The sequence below is a fragment of the Taeniopygia guttata genome, chromosome 8 (genome assembly GCF_048771995.1).
Source record: "Taeniopygia guttata chromosome 8, bTaeGut7.mat, whole genome shotgun sequence".
Lineage (NCBI taxonomy): Eukaryota > Metazoa > Chordata > Aves > Passeriformes > Estrildidae > Taeniopygia > Taeniopygia guttata.
Window position 1 is genome coordinate 8,344,617 of NC_133033.1, and position 16,248 is coordinate 8,360,864.

The 16,248-nt window shown below is 53.0% G+C and overlaps 1 protein-coding gene across 2 annotated transcripts; it reads left to right on the top strand.

Moving 5' to 3' along the window:
• The first annotated feature begins 1,656 nt into the window (after positions 1 to 1,656).
• On the top strand, positions 1,657 to 13,052 carry TAL1 (TAL bHLH transcription factor 1, erythroid differentiation factor). 2 transcript variants are annotated; one of them, XM_002196234.7, is made up of 5 exons: positions 1,666 to 1,908; positions 3,228 to 3,377; positions 4,592 to 5,020; positions 5,760 to 5,851; positions 9,977 to 13,052. In XM_002196234.7, coding segments are annotated over exons 2-5 (942 nt in total). In that variant the 5' UTR covers positions 1,666 to 1,908; positions 3,228 to 3,375; the 3' UTR covers positions 10,396 to 13,052. The 2 variants fall into 2 exon arrangements, with proteins under 2 accessions (XP_030134678.3, XP_002196270.3); XM_030278818.4 differs by lacking the exon at positions 3,228 to 3,377 and having other exon boundaries at positions 1,657 to 1,908.
• The last annotated feature ends 3,196 nt before the right edge of the window (positions 13,053 to 16,248 follow it).

Genomic DNA, 16,248 nt, shown 5'->3' on the forward strand with positions numbered 1-16,248 from the left:
GGGTTTGATCCCTCTTCAGTAAATTTAAGACGCAGGCCGGAGGTGGGCACAGGCACGGCCGGGAATGGCCCTCGGTGCTCAGAAGATGCTCGGCTTCCTAATCTCCCCCGCCCAGCCCCGGCTGTTCTATCTTTAACGCTTCCTGTCGGTGAGAGGAGCCGGCTCGAAAATGGTCGTGTTTCCTGGCGGGAGGCACGGCGGGCTCTGCGGCGCGTCGTGACCGTCCCTGCCCCGCCGCCCCACGCACGCTGCCGGCATCGTGCGGGCTCCTGCCGCCCGCGACACGGCCCCGGCCCCGGCCGTGCCGCGGGGGGAGCGCCCGGGGCTTGTGGAAACCTCTCCCACGGCCACGTCCAGAGCGGGAGGCTGAGGGGAAGGAGTGAAAGGAAGAATAACAGCTCCGGCATTTCCCCCTGCGGAGGGCGCGCAGGTGGCGGGGAGACAATAGCGACCCCCGCGCCCCGGCCCCGCCGCCGCTCCGCGCTCCTCGGCAGGTGCGGCCGGGCCCCGCCGCCGCTCGGCCCGGCCCAAGCCCCGCACAGGGCACCGGGGGTGTCCCGGGAGGGGCTCAGCCCCGGCCCCTTCCCTCCCGCCCCGCGCCGGCCGGGATTTCGTTGATTTTCGGGTTCCCGCGCGGGCCGGTCCCCAAACTCCTCCTCACCGCTGCCTTTAGGGCCGCGCTACCCGCGGGACCCTCCAGCGGCTGCTGCCTTTCCCCTTTCCGTGCCGGCAGCCTCTGGCATTTCGGAGAGCTTTTCACGCCTCCCGCCGCTTTGCGATGGCCGCGTAGGGCACCGCGACCCCCGCCCCGCCCGCTCCGGGGGCTCGGGGCTCTGGCCAGGCCGGGGATCTCTGCCCGCCCGGGCCCGGAGCTCGCCCGGCCGGGCTGAGCCCCCTTCCCCGACGGGGCGCGCAGCCCGGCCCCAGCCCCGCACTGCTGCCCCGCACTGCTGCCCAACACTGCTGCCCCTCACTGCTTCGGGCCGAGCCAGGGCCTTTTCCCCCTTCCCCAAGCCCCTCTCCTCCAGGGTCCGCCGCTAACATCCCAAATTTCTCGAGGGCGAGAGGTGCCGGCTCGGTACCCGCTCCGCTCACAGTCCCCAGCATCCCCGGCTCGGCAGGGATGCTCGGCCTCCTCCCACCCCAGAACGGGAGACGGGACGGGAGCTCGCCCCAATTCAGCCCTTCAGCAAAAATACACAGTGCTGGGGGGGTAGGCTGGGGATTGAGGCCGCTTTTCTCCAAAACATCTCCTTTCGATGTGCTTTATTTACCTCCTCTTGTCCCAAAGCAGCCCACACCCTTTCCCCCTCTCTCAACATCTCTAACAATTTATTTTGGCTCATTAAATTTAATTAAGAGCGGAGTAGGTGTTCCATATTTAATAATAATAATAAAAAAAAAGAAACCAGAAAAAAATAAAAAAATAAAAAAAAAACAGGGGCATAATAACCTCCAAGAGGACTAAAATAAAGAATCGCTATTCAGATGCGGGCAGCCACAGTGCAATTTTTTATTACTTTTTTTTTTTTTTTTTTTTTTAGTGTCTTTTTAAGAGCATCTAAGCACACACACATAAAAAGCTAGAAGGCATGCATTCCGGAGTTATTCCTATGCATATCCCTGCAATAATTTTCCGCTTTCCTTCGATAAAATTGCCAAATAATAATGAATCATTTCATAAATAATGGGTTTAGAAGCTTATCAGGGCAGGCGGGCCACTGCTGGGGTTTTATCTCTCTCGGCCACATTGCAGTAGTGTTCCGCTCTCCATACTAAATAGGAAACTGGACGTGATGTGGAATTAGAGCCTACCCAGCTGAAGCCACCCAACACTTACTACAAATATAGCCGCGATGCGTAGGCCACAAAATGGCTCCACTCACTTTTCCCAATGAAAAGCAAATGGTGAGTAAAGTGGAATCGGCTCTGCAGCAGTCTGGGCGCTGGGGACGGGGGGATGTGGTTTTGGGGGGCTTCGGAGGGCAGCGAGGGAGCTTTTGGGGGCTTCTGCCCCACATGAGAGACGGGAAAAAACACAAAATCTTTTCCGCGGTTGGATTTTAATCTTTTTTATTCTTTGATGCGGGGTCGGTGAGGAGGAGAATACACTTTTCCCTTTGAAGTTGTGGGGTGCGGCACCCCCACGGCCCCGGGGCCCTCGGGCTGCGGCAGCGAGGCGGCGGCTGGGACGGGTTGGGGGGCGCTGGGGGCAAAGCGCCCCCCGGGCCCGGCTCCCCCGGCCTCTCCCCGGGGACAAACAGCAGCACACGGGCAGACCCCGAGCGCTTCTCCCCGAGACAGGGGTCCCCGATATCCCGCTCCCTCCCGCCCCTTCGCTTTGGGGCGATTTCCCCACAAAGGGCCGGAGGGAGATGCGCGCTTTTGGGTTGAAAATTTCCTGCCGATCGGCTGCTGGAAAACAAAAGGATTTTGCGAAGCAGAAACCAGCGGGCGGGGATTTAATGCCCCCCCCCTCCATTTTTTTTTTTTTCATAAACGAAACCACTGCAATTTAAGGCAAAATTCTGCTGATATCGTTGCGGTTTTGCGTATTTCGTTTTTTAACAAATGCGGGAATAGACGCCATCGGGATTATTTCTTTTTTTACGAAGGGGAAAACCTAATTTTTCGTGATTTCGTTGGCGGGGTGAGCCGGCCTCACCCTCCTGTCGCTGGGCGGCGGGGAGCGGCTTCTCTCCGCCGCCGGCCCGGTGCCGCTGTCGCGGTTCCTCGGCCGCTAACCGGCCCCTTGAGGAATTTCATTTGCCCCTTTAGGAATTAAATTTTCCAGCCGGACGTGGGAGAAATTCCGCCGCCGTCGCCGCTTCGTGCGAGCCCATCGGGAGAAAAACAACCCCGTGTCCGGCCCCGTCTGTGATTTCCTCTCGGGAACACCGGGCTTGCAATGTGTCCAAAAAACCGCCCAATTCGCCCCAAATATAGGGCGCTTGTTTTCACGCCTTTTTTTTTTTTTTTTCTGTGTTTATTTTTTTTTCCACGCCAGACCATGGCCGTCACTCGTTGTGGCCCCGTGTGCGAGGCGGCGGCGGCGGGGGGGGACCGGGGGTGGCCGCTGTCCCCTATCACAGGGGCCTCCCCGGGGTGCTGTCCCCTCCTTCCCTCTCCCCTGCACCTTTCTCCCTCCACTGATCTCCGGCAATCCGGACCCACGAGATCCACCCTCTCCTTTTTTTTTTTTCCTCCCTCCCTTCTCTTCCTCCCAGGATTTAGCAGTTTTATCCCGATGCGGGTGTCCTTCCTCTCTGTAAAGTCGTAAGTACCTTGAGGTGGGAGGAGTAAATTCAGCCTGACACTGAGAGCGCTTTTGTTGAAACAGGAGAGACTTGCGGTGTCCCTACTTAAATATGACACATGTGAGTAATCTCTTCCTATACAATATCGGAATAGACAATTAGATTTTTCTTTCTAGAGGGCTGGTGGTAAGGTGGCCGGAGGGAAGGCAGAGAACTTGTGCTTTAGGTTGGGTGGTTGTAATTGTTTTATTTTATTTTCCAGAGACATAGTGATATATGGCAAAAAAAATTTGCGTTTTTGTTTTGTTTTGTTTTGTTTTCCCTCGCGACTCAGCTTATCAGAAACGAAATAAAAAATTACCCGAGGCAAAGGAGCGAGAAGGATGGGTGGCAGCTTTCTGCTCCATGAAGCTCCTTATTTATACAGGAAAGAATAATCAATCAACCAAAACAAAACAAAACAAAACAAAAAATAAAATCCAAACCCGAACGAAGGTATACGTGGGAGATAAAGCATAGAAATAATCGCGATATCTGCCCCAGGCACGAGGTGCCCTGTCGCGACAGCATTTGTTCTGTGGGAGAAGGGGACAATGCTTTGTGTGCGGCCGCGGCCGGGCCCCTTCCTCCTTCCTGCGGTAGCGAGTGCGCGGGGGGATTGCCTCCCTTAGGGGCTGGCTTAACCCCCTCTCCCCCAAAAAGTGCTTTCAGGTATATTTCGATAGTTTACAAGTAACAATAAAAAAACAATCATGGGAGGAGAAGGGGCCGCCCGTGAGGCCAAGGCCGCTGCAGGCAGGCCGGGCGGACACCGGGCCGGCTCCGCAGGGCGGCGAACACCGCCGGGGAGCCCGAAACGGGGAGAAACGCCCCCAGAAAAGCGGGGATGGGTGCTGAGCCTCCGCCGTAATTTGGCCGCACCGTTTAAGCGCAGCCCCGGCGGCGCTGCGGGCGCTGCCCGAGCCCCGGGGCTGCTCAGCCGCCCGACGGTGCCGCTGTCAGTCCCCGCGGGGCTCCGGGAGCGCGGCGGGGGCTCCGGCCCGTCCCCGCCGTGCGGGACCGGGGCGCTGCGAGACGTCAAAGCGCCGCTCCGCGAGGCCCCGTGACGTCACGGCAGGCCCGGGGCGCCCCGTGACGTCACGGCACCGCACGGCTCGGCGGGGTGGACCGACATACTCCCCTCCTCCCGCCAGCAAACGCTAAATTATTCGGGGTGATCAGGGGCTGCCCCGTTTCTCACCGACGGGTCCGAGCCCCGGGGCGGTGCCCGTGCTGGGGTAAAGCCGCCCCGGTGCCGGCGCGGGGCCGCCCCTGAGCGCTGCCTCTCTCCGCAGGACGATGGACAGGCCGCCCGCCCCGCCGCCCCCCAGTGACCCCCGCGATGCCCGCCCCGCCCGGCGGCACGACTCGGAAGCGGAGACCACGAGCGAGCCGGAGAGCAGCCGCGGGGGCATGGAGGCGCCGGCGGACCCCCAGCTGCTGCTCAACGGGGCGGCCAAGGAGGCGGGCCGGCCCTCCCCCGGGCCCCCCGCCGCCCCTGTGCCCGTCATCGAGCTGGTGCGCCGGGGGGGCTCCCTGGACATAAAAAGCCGTGAGGCGGCGGGGGAGGCGATGCAGAGAGCGCCGGGAGCCGAGCCGTGCCGCGCCGCCGAGGCTGCCTGCGAAGCCCGCATGGTGCAGCTGAGCCCCCCCGCGCTCCCGCTGCAGCCCCCCGGCAGGGCCATGCTCTACAACCTGGGCCAGCCGCTGGCCACCATCAACAGGTCCGTGTTCCCCCTGTCCCGTCCCGTCCCATCCCCAGCAGCTCCCCCAGGGGTGTCCCGCGCGGTGTCGGGGCGGTGGGAGGCGAGGGACGGAGATGCGGGGGCAGAAGCAGCAGCATCCCTTCCTCTATGCGACGGGCTCGTCGCTTAATCATCGCGGCTTTGCACGCAAACTTTGCGGAGAGAGAAAGGGAAAAGGCAGGGGGAAAGTCAAAAAAGAAACGAAAAACTCGTTCCTCGAAGGAAAAATATTTGCGGTGATAAAGTCCTGGGCAGAGCGAAGGGGTCGGTCAATAAACGGACGAGAACCGGTCTAGCTCTTCCGAGCTCTTCGGGCTCTCTCTGTTCTCCGACGAGTCCCGCAAATAAGCGAAAGGGACAGCAGAGGCTCTGCCAGGGCTGAGCCAGCCGGGGGTGTGCGGATCCCTGCCTGCCTCGCTGGGAAAGCTGCGGGGCGGCACAAACTCTCGGGAATTGGGATTTTGCCCTGAGCCGCAAGCCTGGGCACCCCACGCCGCTCACATCCCCCTGTCCGCGCAAGGCTGGCGGCTGTCGCTGCGTGTCCCCGGCTGGCCGCGTGTGCTGTCACCGCACGACCCCGGGCTCGCTTCGTGAGCAGCGAGCTGGCTCCGAGGTCAGGGAGCAGCTCCGCTTCCCGCCCACCCGGACGCGGCCCCATCACGGGCAGGGCCGGGGGGATGTCCGTGTGTGCTCACGGCCTGTCTGCCTTTCTTTGCAGCGGGTTTTTCGGCGAACCGGACTCCTTCTCCATGTACGGCAGCAACCGGGTGAAGCGGAGACCCTCCCCGTACGAGATGGAGATCACCGACGGTGAGAGAATTTCCCCCTGCGCCGAATCTCGGCAGGGAGGGAGGGGTGTCTCCATCTGCCACGGGGGGCAAGTTCCTGCACAATGCCGCACTCTGGCACTAAACCCCCAAATTATAAAAGGACTAAACCGCCAAAGCGTAAAGCGCGAGTAGGATGCCCAGGGAGGCAGGGGGGCTCTCCGGTAAGCGGAGCCCGCAGCGGTGCCCAGCAGCGCGCTCGGTGAGTTTGATTTCACCCATCACCCAGCGATGCTGGTGCTGATTCCATCCCTGTTCTGCGGATGGCTTAGAGATTAAATCCGAAAGAAGACAATAAGTGCACGTCTTTGTTGAAGTACGGATCGGGGCCATTGCAGTGAGACGCTGGGTCTGTAAACCCTTTCAGCCAGGAGGCGTTGGCACTGCAGACCACAGCCTTGGCAGAAAGGATAACCTGCCTTTAGACCAGCCACTTGGGCATCCTTCTCGCGTTTTAGGGTTTGCGTGGTCCTGGCAGCAGGCTTGGGGTGTGGGATGCTGCTGCGAGGGGTATCTGCCCACGGGCTGCTGCCCACGCAAAGGGACACTTGCAAGAACGATTTGCACGTGGAAGGCCGATCTGTTTATCTCTGGAGTTAATAGCCCGTGCACATGAGATTCACTGAAATGTGTTTTCTCTTTAGCAATCGTTAACACTGTATTTTAATTGCCGGACAATTAATTTTCTTCCTTGCCAGCTAGCTGTCCCTTTCCTTCTACTCAGCTAATCTAAGATCAAATCATAACCTGCATCAGTCTAAAATAATGCATCCCGAAATGAGAGGCTCAGGGTATTATCTGCATTAATCAGTCCTCCCCTTCCCACTCTCTGCCCTCCCGGTCCTTTCAGGCTGCAGCCCCGTGGGACAGGGGATGTTGCAGCCCTGGCACAAGAAGGGCTTTTTGTCTGGGTTTTGATACCAAGGCTTAGCCGTTATGGGGGAAAGTCCATCAAATTTCAGTGTCTGACTAAAGCTTTGGACTTACTATTAAATTAGGTATTAAACATTACAGAAATACTTGGTTTTAACCAAGTTTTTGAGCATGTGTTTTGATGCAGGTGTACAGATTTGGCTCAGTCCTGCAGGTTCTGGTTCATGTGAATTTCCAAGATTGGACTCAGTATTTTTTGAGGGGAAGAAGTGTATCAGATTATGTTATCTAAACAGGAACAATTCGTAGGGATGCACATCCCATGCTGAGGCACCTGTGTGTCTGGGACCCTTTGCTTATTGCTCTGCTGGACACCTGCTGGGTGACATCCATGGCACACAGGAGCATCACTCTTGGGAGTCCTCAGCCCTTGGGGGCTGCAGAAGGGCAGGAAAATCTTCCCAGACACTTTGTGTTTGTGTTTTTTCTGCAAGAGAATAAGTGGTGGTTTTTTTGTAGTAGTTCTTTATCTATTTTATGGGAATTTTGTTCCATTTAATATCTTCTTTAAAAGAAGAAGTAAAGATAAAAAGGCAAAAAGGTATCTCTAAAAAAGTATATCCTGGAACTTTAGAAGAACATATTTTTATTAATTTCTCTCATATTTCTAATTTTAAAAAGCATCAGTCAATCCATTAGAACAAAATCCAGGCAAAAATTCTCATCTGATTGCTTGAATTAATTATTAGGCAAGGTTTTTTTTAATGAGAAGTAGATTTTCTATTATAGCACAGCTATGGGGCATTTTAATTTCCTCCACTGCTTGACATCTTTTGGCCAAAGCCTGATCTCTTTCTAAAAGATATGTTTAATTCAGTTGGGGCAGGAATTGAGAATTTGAGTGGTGTCAGAATTGGTTTTATAGAATAAAATTTGATTTGAATGCTCCTGGATCAAAATGAACAGGTCTTTATTTTTTTTTTCCCTGATTTATGACCAATTTATTAATAGATGCCTTTTAGTCATCAACTAAACAGAAATACATATTTTAAGACTCAAAGTCTCTTGAGGATTTTTTTTTAAATGAGCAGTATCCAAGATGGGGTTATTTCTCATACTCTTATGGGAGTAAATAGCTTTTGAACTCCATCTCTCCCTGGATTCAAGGCTAGTTGCTTTGTCTCATCTAGAAAGAGCAGTAAAGTGCTAAAATTTATTATTTTAGTAGGATGTAGCACATTCTTCACTGCTTAATTAGCAGCGCTGCTGAGGTCCCTGTCACCTTCCCCACAATCCTGTGGCACAGCAGGCTGCAAACATCAGGGACAAGAAACCTTCCCTTTACATGAGCTCCTGTACCTTAACTCATACCGAGGGCATTAGGTGCTGTCTGGGAGTGGATATTGCCTTTATTAAAGCATCATGCTGCAATCCTAGAGATCAGAGAGGTTTTTGTCATTTCTACATCCCCCAGCTTGTCCTGGGGGCTGTTTGTGACTTTAGGGGACTCCCAGCTCTGAGCACACCGTGAGGAGGAGTGAGTTGTGTGGCTGCTCAAACACTGGAGAAGTTGGCAGCTTGAACTGGCTGCTTGGGAGTGTGTCCCGAGGCAAACCCTGCAGTACAGCGTGCTCTGTGTGGTGTGCTGGGCTGCAGGGACTCAGCTTCCCCTGAAGGGAGGAAAGTGTGATGGTATCTGGTCAGCTGGAATGAGGGATTCCACTTCTCCTGTTGTGCAGGGTGGGATTTGCTCAGGTACAGCCTGACCAGGGTACTTCTAAAAAGTCACACCTCTGGTTCCTGTGCCACAGTCAAGTCAGCCAAGAGTTTTACTAGAAAAGAATAAAGGTGTTTAAATGTGCCATGGGGTGCTGGTTCCACTGGGTGATGTCAGAAATGTGGCTTAAACTGCTCACCAAGGCCAGGGACTTGTTCCTACCAGGAGGGAGAAGTTAGACAGGTGTCACAGGGTTGGGAGAGATGGGGGGAATGGGAATTCCACAGTCCTTTGGGGTAAATCTCACCAATGTGATACCTGCAAGGCTTTGCTTCCCACTCTGTGATGATTTTCACTGTATGTGATGCTTCCTATCCCATGGGAATTTCTGCCCTGGTCATTCTTCCAGATTTTCATGAGATTGATGTGACCTTCCATTGTTGATGTCTCCTGGAGGAGATGATGGGAAGGATGTTATAATAAAAGCATCTTGTGATAGTGTTCCCTCATATGAGCTGGTTTCCATGGACCCAAGGACCTGCAATCCTGATTTACAGCACTGCTGCTCCTGCAGAACAGTACTTTTTGGTAGATGTGCTTTTGGGTCTCCTCTAGCACAGAGACAAAGCTTTTCTCATGTATACCAGGAGTTGCCCTGATGTGCTGAAAGGAGAATTTGTGTGGTTTGTACCTTCATCCTGTGTAGCATCCCCTCTTAGAAACATGGCTGTAAAATTTCAAGGTGTAATTGGGGGTTACATGTAATTAGGTCAAACGGACACCTGCAGCAATTTGGAGTCCCTTCTCCAATTAGTGTCAGAGGGAGTTTTTGCCCTGTGTCAGTGAGGAGGAGAGAGAGCAGGCAGCCCTCAGGTCAGCTCAGCTGTTCCATCCTCACCCTTCCAGCAGGACACTGCCTTCACTCTGGATCAGTGAGGTCACTTTGTACCTGCCCTCATTGCTATGGGACAAATCCCACCACCCCGTTTCATTCAGAGGGCTGGTGGCAACCCTCTGGTCTCTCAGCAGGGAAGATCTCTGGATCTTAGAGTTGTCAAAGCCTCTGCTCAAGCTAATTTCCTCCTGTCCCAATGGTGGGTCCTCTCGACAATTTCTGTGAAAGAAAATGAAGCCATATAGTGAGATTAACTTGTAATAGGACCATTGTTGCTGAATTATCCTGGTTGATGAATTGAGATACCCTAAAATTATAGCAGCCTTCTGCACACATATCATGGCCTAAGCCTTCTTCCTTGGAGAGGTAAATTTCAATATCTGAGGAGACATCCAAAGAGATGCAACTCCATTTTTCCCTTCCACTGGATTGAACGGAAGTTACAGCTTTCTCAGCTCCTGGGGTCAGTTTCCACTTAGCTGGGAACTCTTGTTTCACTGCCTTGATGATTAAACCTCACTAAAATCAGTCAGTTAGTTAATTTGCAAAGCGGTGACCTATTCAGCACAGTAATACCTGGCCTGTTAGACCCAGCTCCTAATTCTGCATGGTTGGAATTGCAGGTCCTCACACGAAGGTGGTCCGTCGCATTTTCACCAACAGCCGGGAGAGATGGAGGCAGCAGAACGTCAACGGGGCCTTCGCAGAGCTGCGCAAGCTCATCCCCACCCACCCGCCCGACAAAAAACTCAGCAAGAACGAGATTTTGCGCCTGGCTATGAAATACATCAACTTCCTGGCCAAGCTGCTCAACGACCAGGAGGAAGAAGGAAACCAAAGGGGCAAAATGAACAAAGACTCGGGGATAGTCCAGGAAGACCTCCTGCAGGACATGTTGTCTCCCAACTCTAGCTGTGGAAGTTCTTTGGACGGCGCAGCCAGCCCGGACAGCTTCACGGAAGAGCACGAGGCGCTGGATTCGAAGCACACGCGGAGCCTGCACCACGCCATCCTCCCCGTAGAAGGCAACGCGCAGCGGTGATGAGCCTCACTCTGCTCACTCTGCTCCCCGAGAGCCGTGGGGGAGAGGCCAGGCCTGGCTGTGCAGCTGCTGGAACTTGTGCTTGTGGGGTTTGTGACTCTGCCTTTCCCTGGCAGCTCGGGCTGCCCGCTCTCCCCAGCCCGGCACGGTGGCTGAGGACAAGACCAACCCAAGATGAACGTTCGGGGTTTAGGTACGTGACCGTACAAAGAAGAAAAGCGTTGAAGTCATCTTCGTTGTACAGAACTGCTCGGGATGGGACTCTGAGGAGGGGAAGGAGACGTGGCTGGTGCATCTCCAGCGTTTAGAGGGTTTTCAGACCGCTTGGTGACCGCCTCTTTTCAAGCAGTCATCTGGGTGAGACGTGGAACTCCTCTGCACTGCCCACGGAGGCCACCGGTGCTTTCCAGCTCCACGTGGTGCTGGAAACTGCTGCATCACACCAGTTCTGCAGCATTCTCCAGCCTGTGGCACATCCAGCTGGTCTGAGCAGGAGCTTGGCCACATATTCCTGTTGTCCGAGAGCTTTTGACTGTATCTTTTTAAAGAGCTGAAAAAATACCCTCAGCAAAAGAACTATTAAAAGGATTTAGACTATTTCTTTTTCTCTCCTTTTTTCTTTCTTTTTTTTTTTTTCCCTCCTTCCCTTTCTTCCTTTCTCTTCTATCTAATTTTGGATTGTTTGGCTTGTTGTATTTATGATGTGGGATTACTTCCGTTTAACACTGTCATGCAGTATCCACTGAATGAAAAGGTACATAGGTGTTTTCTGCCACCCTCCCAGTCCCTGATCCTTCTGCAGGTGAATTTCAAGCCTGCTGAGGTTCTTCTAGAGTTTTTCCAGTGGTTTCTGTGGGGCCAGATCTTCTCTCGAGAAAGATGAATCTCAGAGTTGGTAAAGGAAGAAAATATTTGCTAGTGAAGTATCTCTTTGGACTGGGGGATTTTTTAATTCAAAAAAGCAAAAAGAGGGCAAAAGGAGTCAATGATGTATCAACAGTGTGCGTGTACATAGGGTTATAAAAAGGTTTTTTGATGGTATGCTTTGAATTTTTTGGTTTTATTTTGTGAAATGGTGGTTCAGCTGTGCCAGTGCCCACAATAGTGCTGGATTTATTCTGGTGGTAGGAAGGTCCTCACCTGTTGAGGCTGGTCCATAGCCTCTCTGAATCTTGGGGGAATAAGTAAAAGCAGTGGTGGGATTAGCCTGCACTCCGGAGTGCTCAAATTGCTGCAAAACTGAGCTCTGTGACTGAGCTGATCCCCTGATGCTGCTGCCCCTCAGGAGGAGGTTTGGGAAACAGGACAGGGGATTAGGAGGCCGCTGCTGTGGTGGCTGGGAGCTGAGACCACACCGTGCCACCACTGCTGCATCAGGCCCACCTCCCACCCACCCATCTCCTGGGGCCTGATGGAGCAATTGCCCCAAACCCACCCTCTCCCTCTGCAGAGATGCCAAGGCACAGAAATTAGGAAAAAACCCCAAACCCACACACAAACATCCTTTGGAAGGGAATAAATCATCCTGAGTGGGGACATCTTCCACCACACTCGTGCCTTCCCAAGGATGCTGAGGTACAAGGGAACACAGGGAATTTGAGTGGGTGTCTGCAAGCCCATCCAGGCTTAATTCAGAGCCCTGTCATTTCCATCCCTGCTTGGTTTGGATGCCTCTTTGTAAATAATAGGTAAGAGTCTGGCATGTGGCTTGGCATGTTAGGCAGAATTAGTTGCCTGGGAAGAGATCCTGGCCCATGCAGGGATTTCCAGCATAGCCCCCAAATTTTTGGAAAGCACCAATCTCCCCCATCTCAAACTGGGGAAAAGGAGGAAAATTCTTGGGTCTGGATTGTCTGTGCAGGGGGTTTTTACAAGAGGGGGTTACCTGCAGGGCTGGGCCAGAGAAGGTGCTGGGGGTGAGGAGGCAATGCTGAGGGAGAGGTTTGGACTGGTACTGGTGCCAGGGGTAGGAGAGACAAGCAGGGAGGCTGCCAGGGGGCCCTTGGTGGGGAGTAGGGGGGTGCTGTCACACAGGTAAAGCCAGTCCTGGCTCCCAAATAACCCTGGGTGGGGATATGTGGGGCTTTCACACTCTACTTATTAACCTGCTGCAAGGAAAAGATCCTCAGAAATCCCTCATTCCACACAAACCCATTACTTCTTGTCTGTATCTTCTCGGTAGCTGAACAGTTGGGAAAATGGTACAACCTTGTCAGCACCCCAAACGCCCCCAGGCACCCACACTCCTGCAGGGAGTGCTGCAGGTCCCGGGGCATGTACAGTTGTACTTTAATTGTGATTTGAATGGTACATTTCCTCTGCCCACCTCTCCTCCTGCCTGCTTCATCTCTTGCTGTGTGGACCATCACCCCCATTCCTGTTGGGAGCAGCGCTCTGGGGCAATGTCGTACCGTGTGAGTGAATTCCTGCCTTACGAATTTTGGTTTTTTCAGCCCCATCCCTTTCTCTGCCACCCTCCCCTTGGATTTCTGCATTTTTTCTGCAGAAACGAAGTAACCAGACCTGGTACCCTGAGTCTCAACCCACTGTGGATGTGCTATTTAGAAAAACACATTTGTTGTAATGTGTGTGTATATATAAATATATATATATAATGAATATATCAAGAATATTTCTAAATAAAGTTTTACAAAGCAGCCTCCACTCGCTGTCTGCCTCTGTCCCACCTCACCACTGGAATCCATCATCACTTTGGAGTTTCATCCCTGAGTGTTGTGGGGTGACGATGCCGGAGTGGCCCATTCCCAGCCAGCCAAAGACATAAACGGGCAGCAAAAACACGTTGCAAAAGGACCTGTAGATTGTTTGATTTTTTTTTTGTACTTGCTTGACTCACAGCGTCCAGCCTGGGCGGGGGGAAGAGCCCAGGGCCGGCAGGAAGGAAGGCGGGCGATGAAGCAATGCCCCGCCGCAGCGAGCGTTACCAGCCACCCCCCTCACCCCCAGCCTGTCACTTGCAGGTCCCCCAAAGGCTCCAGTGGCCTTTTCCCTTCTTTTGGCGAGGCTGACTGTGCAAGGAAGGGGCTGCTGGGGGCCACGCTACTTCCCTTTGCACCAAGGCAGGCATTCGGCCATGATTTAACAGGCAGTGAGAGTAATTCCTCTTTTTCAAGAAAGAAATGATCACAGCCACGTGCATAAGTGCTTTTAAAAATACACAGCACTGATTAGGGAGTGTTACAGGCTAAGCACTCCATTGAACATGCATGTATTTTATAATATATGTATGTATCTCTATATATATCTCTTATACATATATGTATTATATATATATGTGTATATATCACTATGCTGCTGATGGTGGCTGACACCATACTGAGCACAGAGCAGATGAGCAGGAATGGTACCACAAGAATTTTCTTGTCTTTCATTTCTATGGATGACAGAGTTGTTGCCTGTTTAAACAAACCCTTTAAAGCATCCCTTGCTTTTTTAAAGCCTCCCCACAAAAGCTTAGCTGCTAACCCTTCCTCCACAGCAGCCTGGGAGCCGATGTTTGCTTTTGAGGTTTCTAGGTGATATTTCCCCCCCCAATGGAAGAGTGGAGCCTTTCTCACCCCTGGGGGTGTGGGAGCCCTGTCCAAAGCCCCAGACAGGGACAGGGGGTGACCCCTCCACAGCCACACTGAGCAAAGCCCTGGCAGCCAGGACTGGGCTGGTTTCAGCCCAGGCTCTGGGATAAGGCGTGGGGCAGGTGTGGGCAGTGTGTGGCTGCTGGGTGCTTATCTGGAGCTGGGACATGACAACTGTACATCTGGTTTAACCCCTGTCTCCTGTTGTGCTGCCAGCCCAGCAAGAGCTGATAGTTCACCCACCAGTTATCTCTGCCTCCCACCTCCTGCCCCTCTCCCTCCCTCCTTCCATTGCCTGGACAATTCTCCTTTCACCTCCCCCTTCTGCTTTTTTGCTTTCTTCAAGTAAAATGTCCTTGATGGCCACAAGTATTTTGCAACCAGCAAAGGAAAGAAACATCCTTAAGGGAAAACCACCTGTAGGGTGAATGATTCAAACAACTCTGTGCATATTTATAGGTTCTATAACCTGTGGAAAGGGCTGAGAGGCTTCCAGTGCCAGCTGCTCCATGGTGGGATGGTCAATGTGCATCACTCCTGATTGACCCCTGTGGTGGGAGACCCTGGGTGCTGCTCTGCTGGGACAGGCTCCAGGGTTGTGTCCCCAGGTGGTGGCTTCACGTTGGCCATGCTGGAAGAAGAATCTTTCTCCCATCATCTTTTTCTCCTCAGCATCTGGACCTTGTTGCTGCTTGGCCACCAAAATGCAAATGTCACAGAAAGTAGCAGACATTCACCTGTCTTTGTGTTTCTTTTTAAAAGTAGTTTTTGAAACCCCTACCCATTCTTTGTCTTCCAATGGAAAAATTTAATTCATTTCTCATCAGATGGTAATTTCTTTTTGCAATCATGTTGTGTTGCAAAAGGTGATGTGCGGTGTTCTATGGATTCAAATATATGGGGGAAAATCCCCAGTTGACCACGTTTTTTTTTCTGTTCATGCAAAACAGAAAAGAAATCTGGGGAAAGCACCCTAGGTCCTGCTTGCCACTGCACAGAAGGGATTGGTGCAGCAGGATGAAATAGCCTGGGTGTCACGGGTGGCATTGGCCTCATCTGGGACAGTGCTGGGGCCCATCTCTCACTGGTGGCACCACAGGGTGATGGGGAGTTCTGGTCTGTAGGGCAGGAAATTTTCTGGCAAATGGCAGTTTCTTCACAAACTTGAAAGAGATGCATTTAAAGGTGTTTTGTTCATCCAGTTTTGTATTGTGCTCCAGGAACTGAGTGACATTCAGGCTTCCAGTGGCAGGAAATTTCCCCTTACAAGTGCATGGATGACACTGGGAAGTGAGAACAGAGGGAACCTGACACTGAGAAAAAATTGAACTAAAAATCAGAAAGAAGGTGGGAGGATTGCATATATCCAAAATTATGAAAGAAGAAACACAAAGCCCCAGAATCACTCCAAATTTGGGCATCTACTATTTTCCAGGCTCATTATTCGTTTATAATTGCAGTCTTTCTGGCAAAGCCATGTTGAGGGCAGCCTGCACTGGCAGCCCTGCCTGGGAACCCAGCCGAAGCCAGGAACAAGGTCCTTCTTCATTAAGGGCATTCCCGCATAATTGAATCAAATCTGCTCACGGAAACGACGGGACCCAAACATTCCCACCCGGGCAGCCGGTGAGAAAGCTTCTCCTTTTCGCTCTGACAGCCCAAGTGACAACAGGAGGGAGTAATTTATGGCTCTCTGGGACTGCTCGATCTGCTCTTCATCCCGGAGCTCATCCCTGACATTCCCAGCGCCGCACAAAGGCTGCAGCCGGCCGGGGGTGCCCAGGGGACACCGCGCTGTCACACGAGCAGCGAGCAGGATCCTCTCTCTCCTCCCAGTCCTGTTTTTTCTCTCTGGTCCTCCTGCCTCTCCTTTCACCTTATTAATCGCTCTCCGGCTTTTTCTTTTTTTTTTTTTTTTGGCTTCCATCCCAAAACTGGCTAGGGGTGGATAGGAGAGAATGAGGGACCTGCACGACTGATGAGGATGCAGGAAACCTCCCGGGGTGGGTCCAACAGGCGCTTTCAGACTTATCCCCCCGGTAGACATTCCTTTTCCCCTGCTCTTGGAACTATTCTCAGCCTCCCCAGTGACCTTTCCGGGGAACAATTTACTATTGTGTTTTGGTGAAGCCCAGCCTCTATTTTTACACTCAGTTTTGCTGATGCGGGCACAGGGAACGAGACGGGAATCCAGCAGGAAATGGGAGGGAGCGTCTGGAGCACGGCTGAAATCCCGGCGCTTTGATGCTGCTGGGGCCGG

What these genes read in the sequence shown, in the direction of transcription:
- TAL1 (XM_030278818.4), top strand. An exon ending in CCGCTGGCCACCATCAACAG is followed by an intron (nt 5,021 to 5,759) that starts GTCCGTGTTCCC and finishes CTTTCTTTGCAG; the next exon opens with CGGGTTTTTCGGCGAACCGG. An exon ending in CGAGATGGAGATCACCGACG is followed by an intron (nt 5,852 to 9,976) that starts GTGAGAGAATTT and finishes TTGGAATTGCAG; the next exon opens with GTCCTCACACGAAGGTGGTC.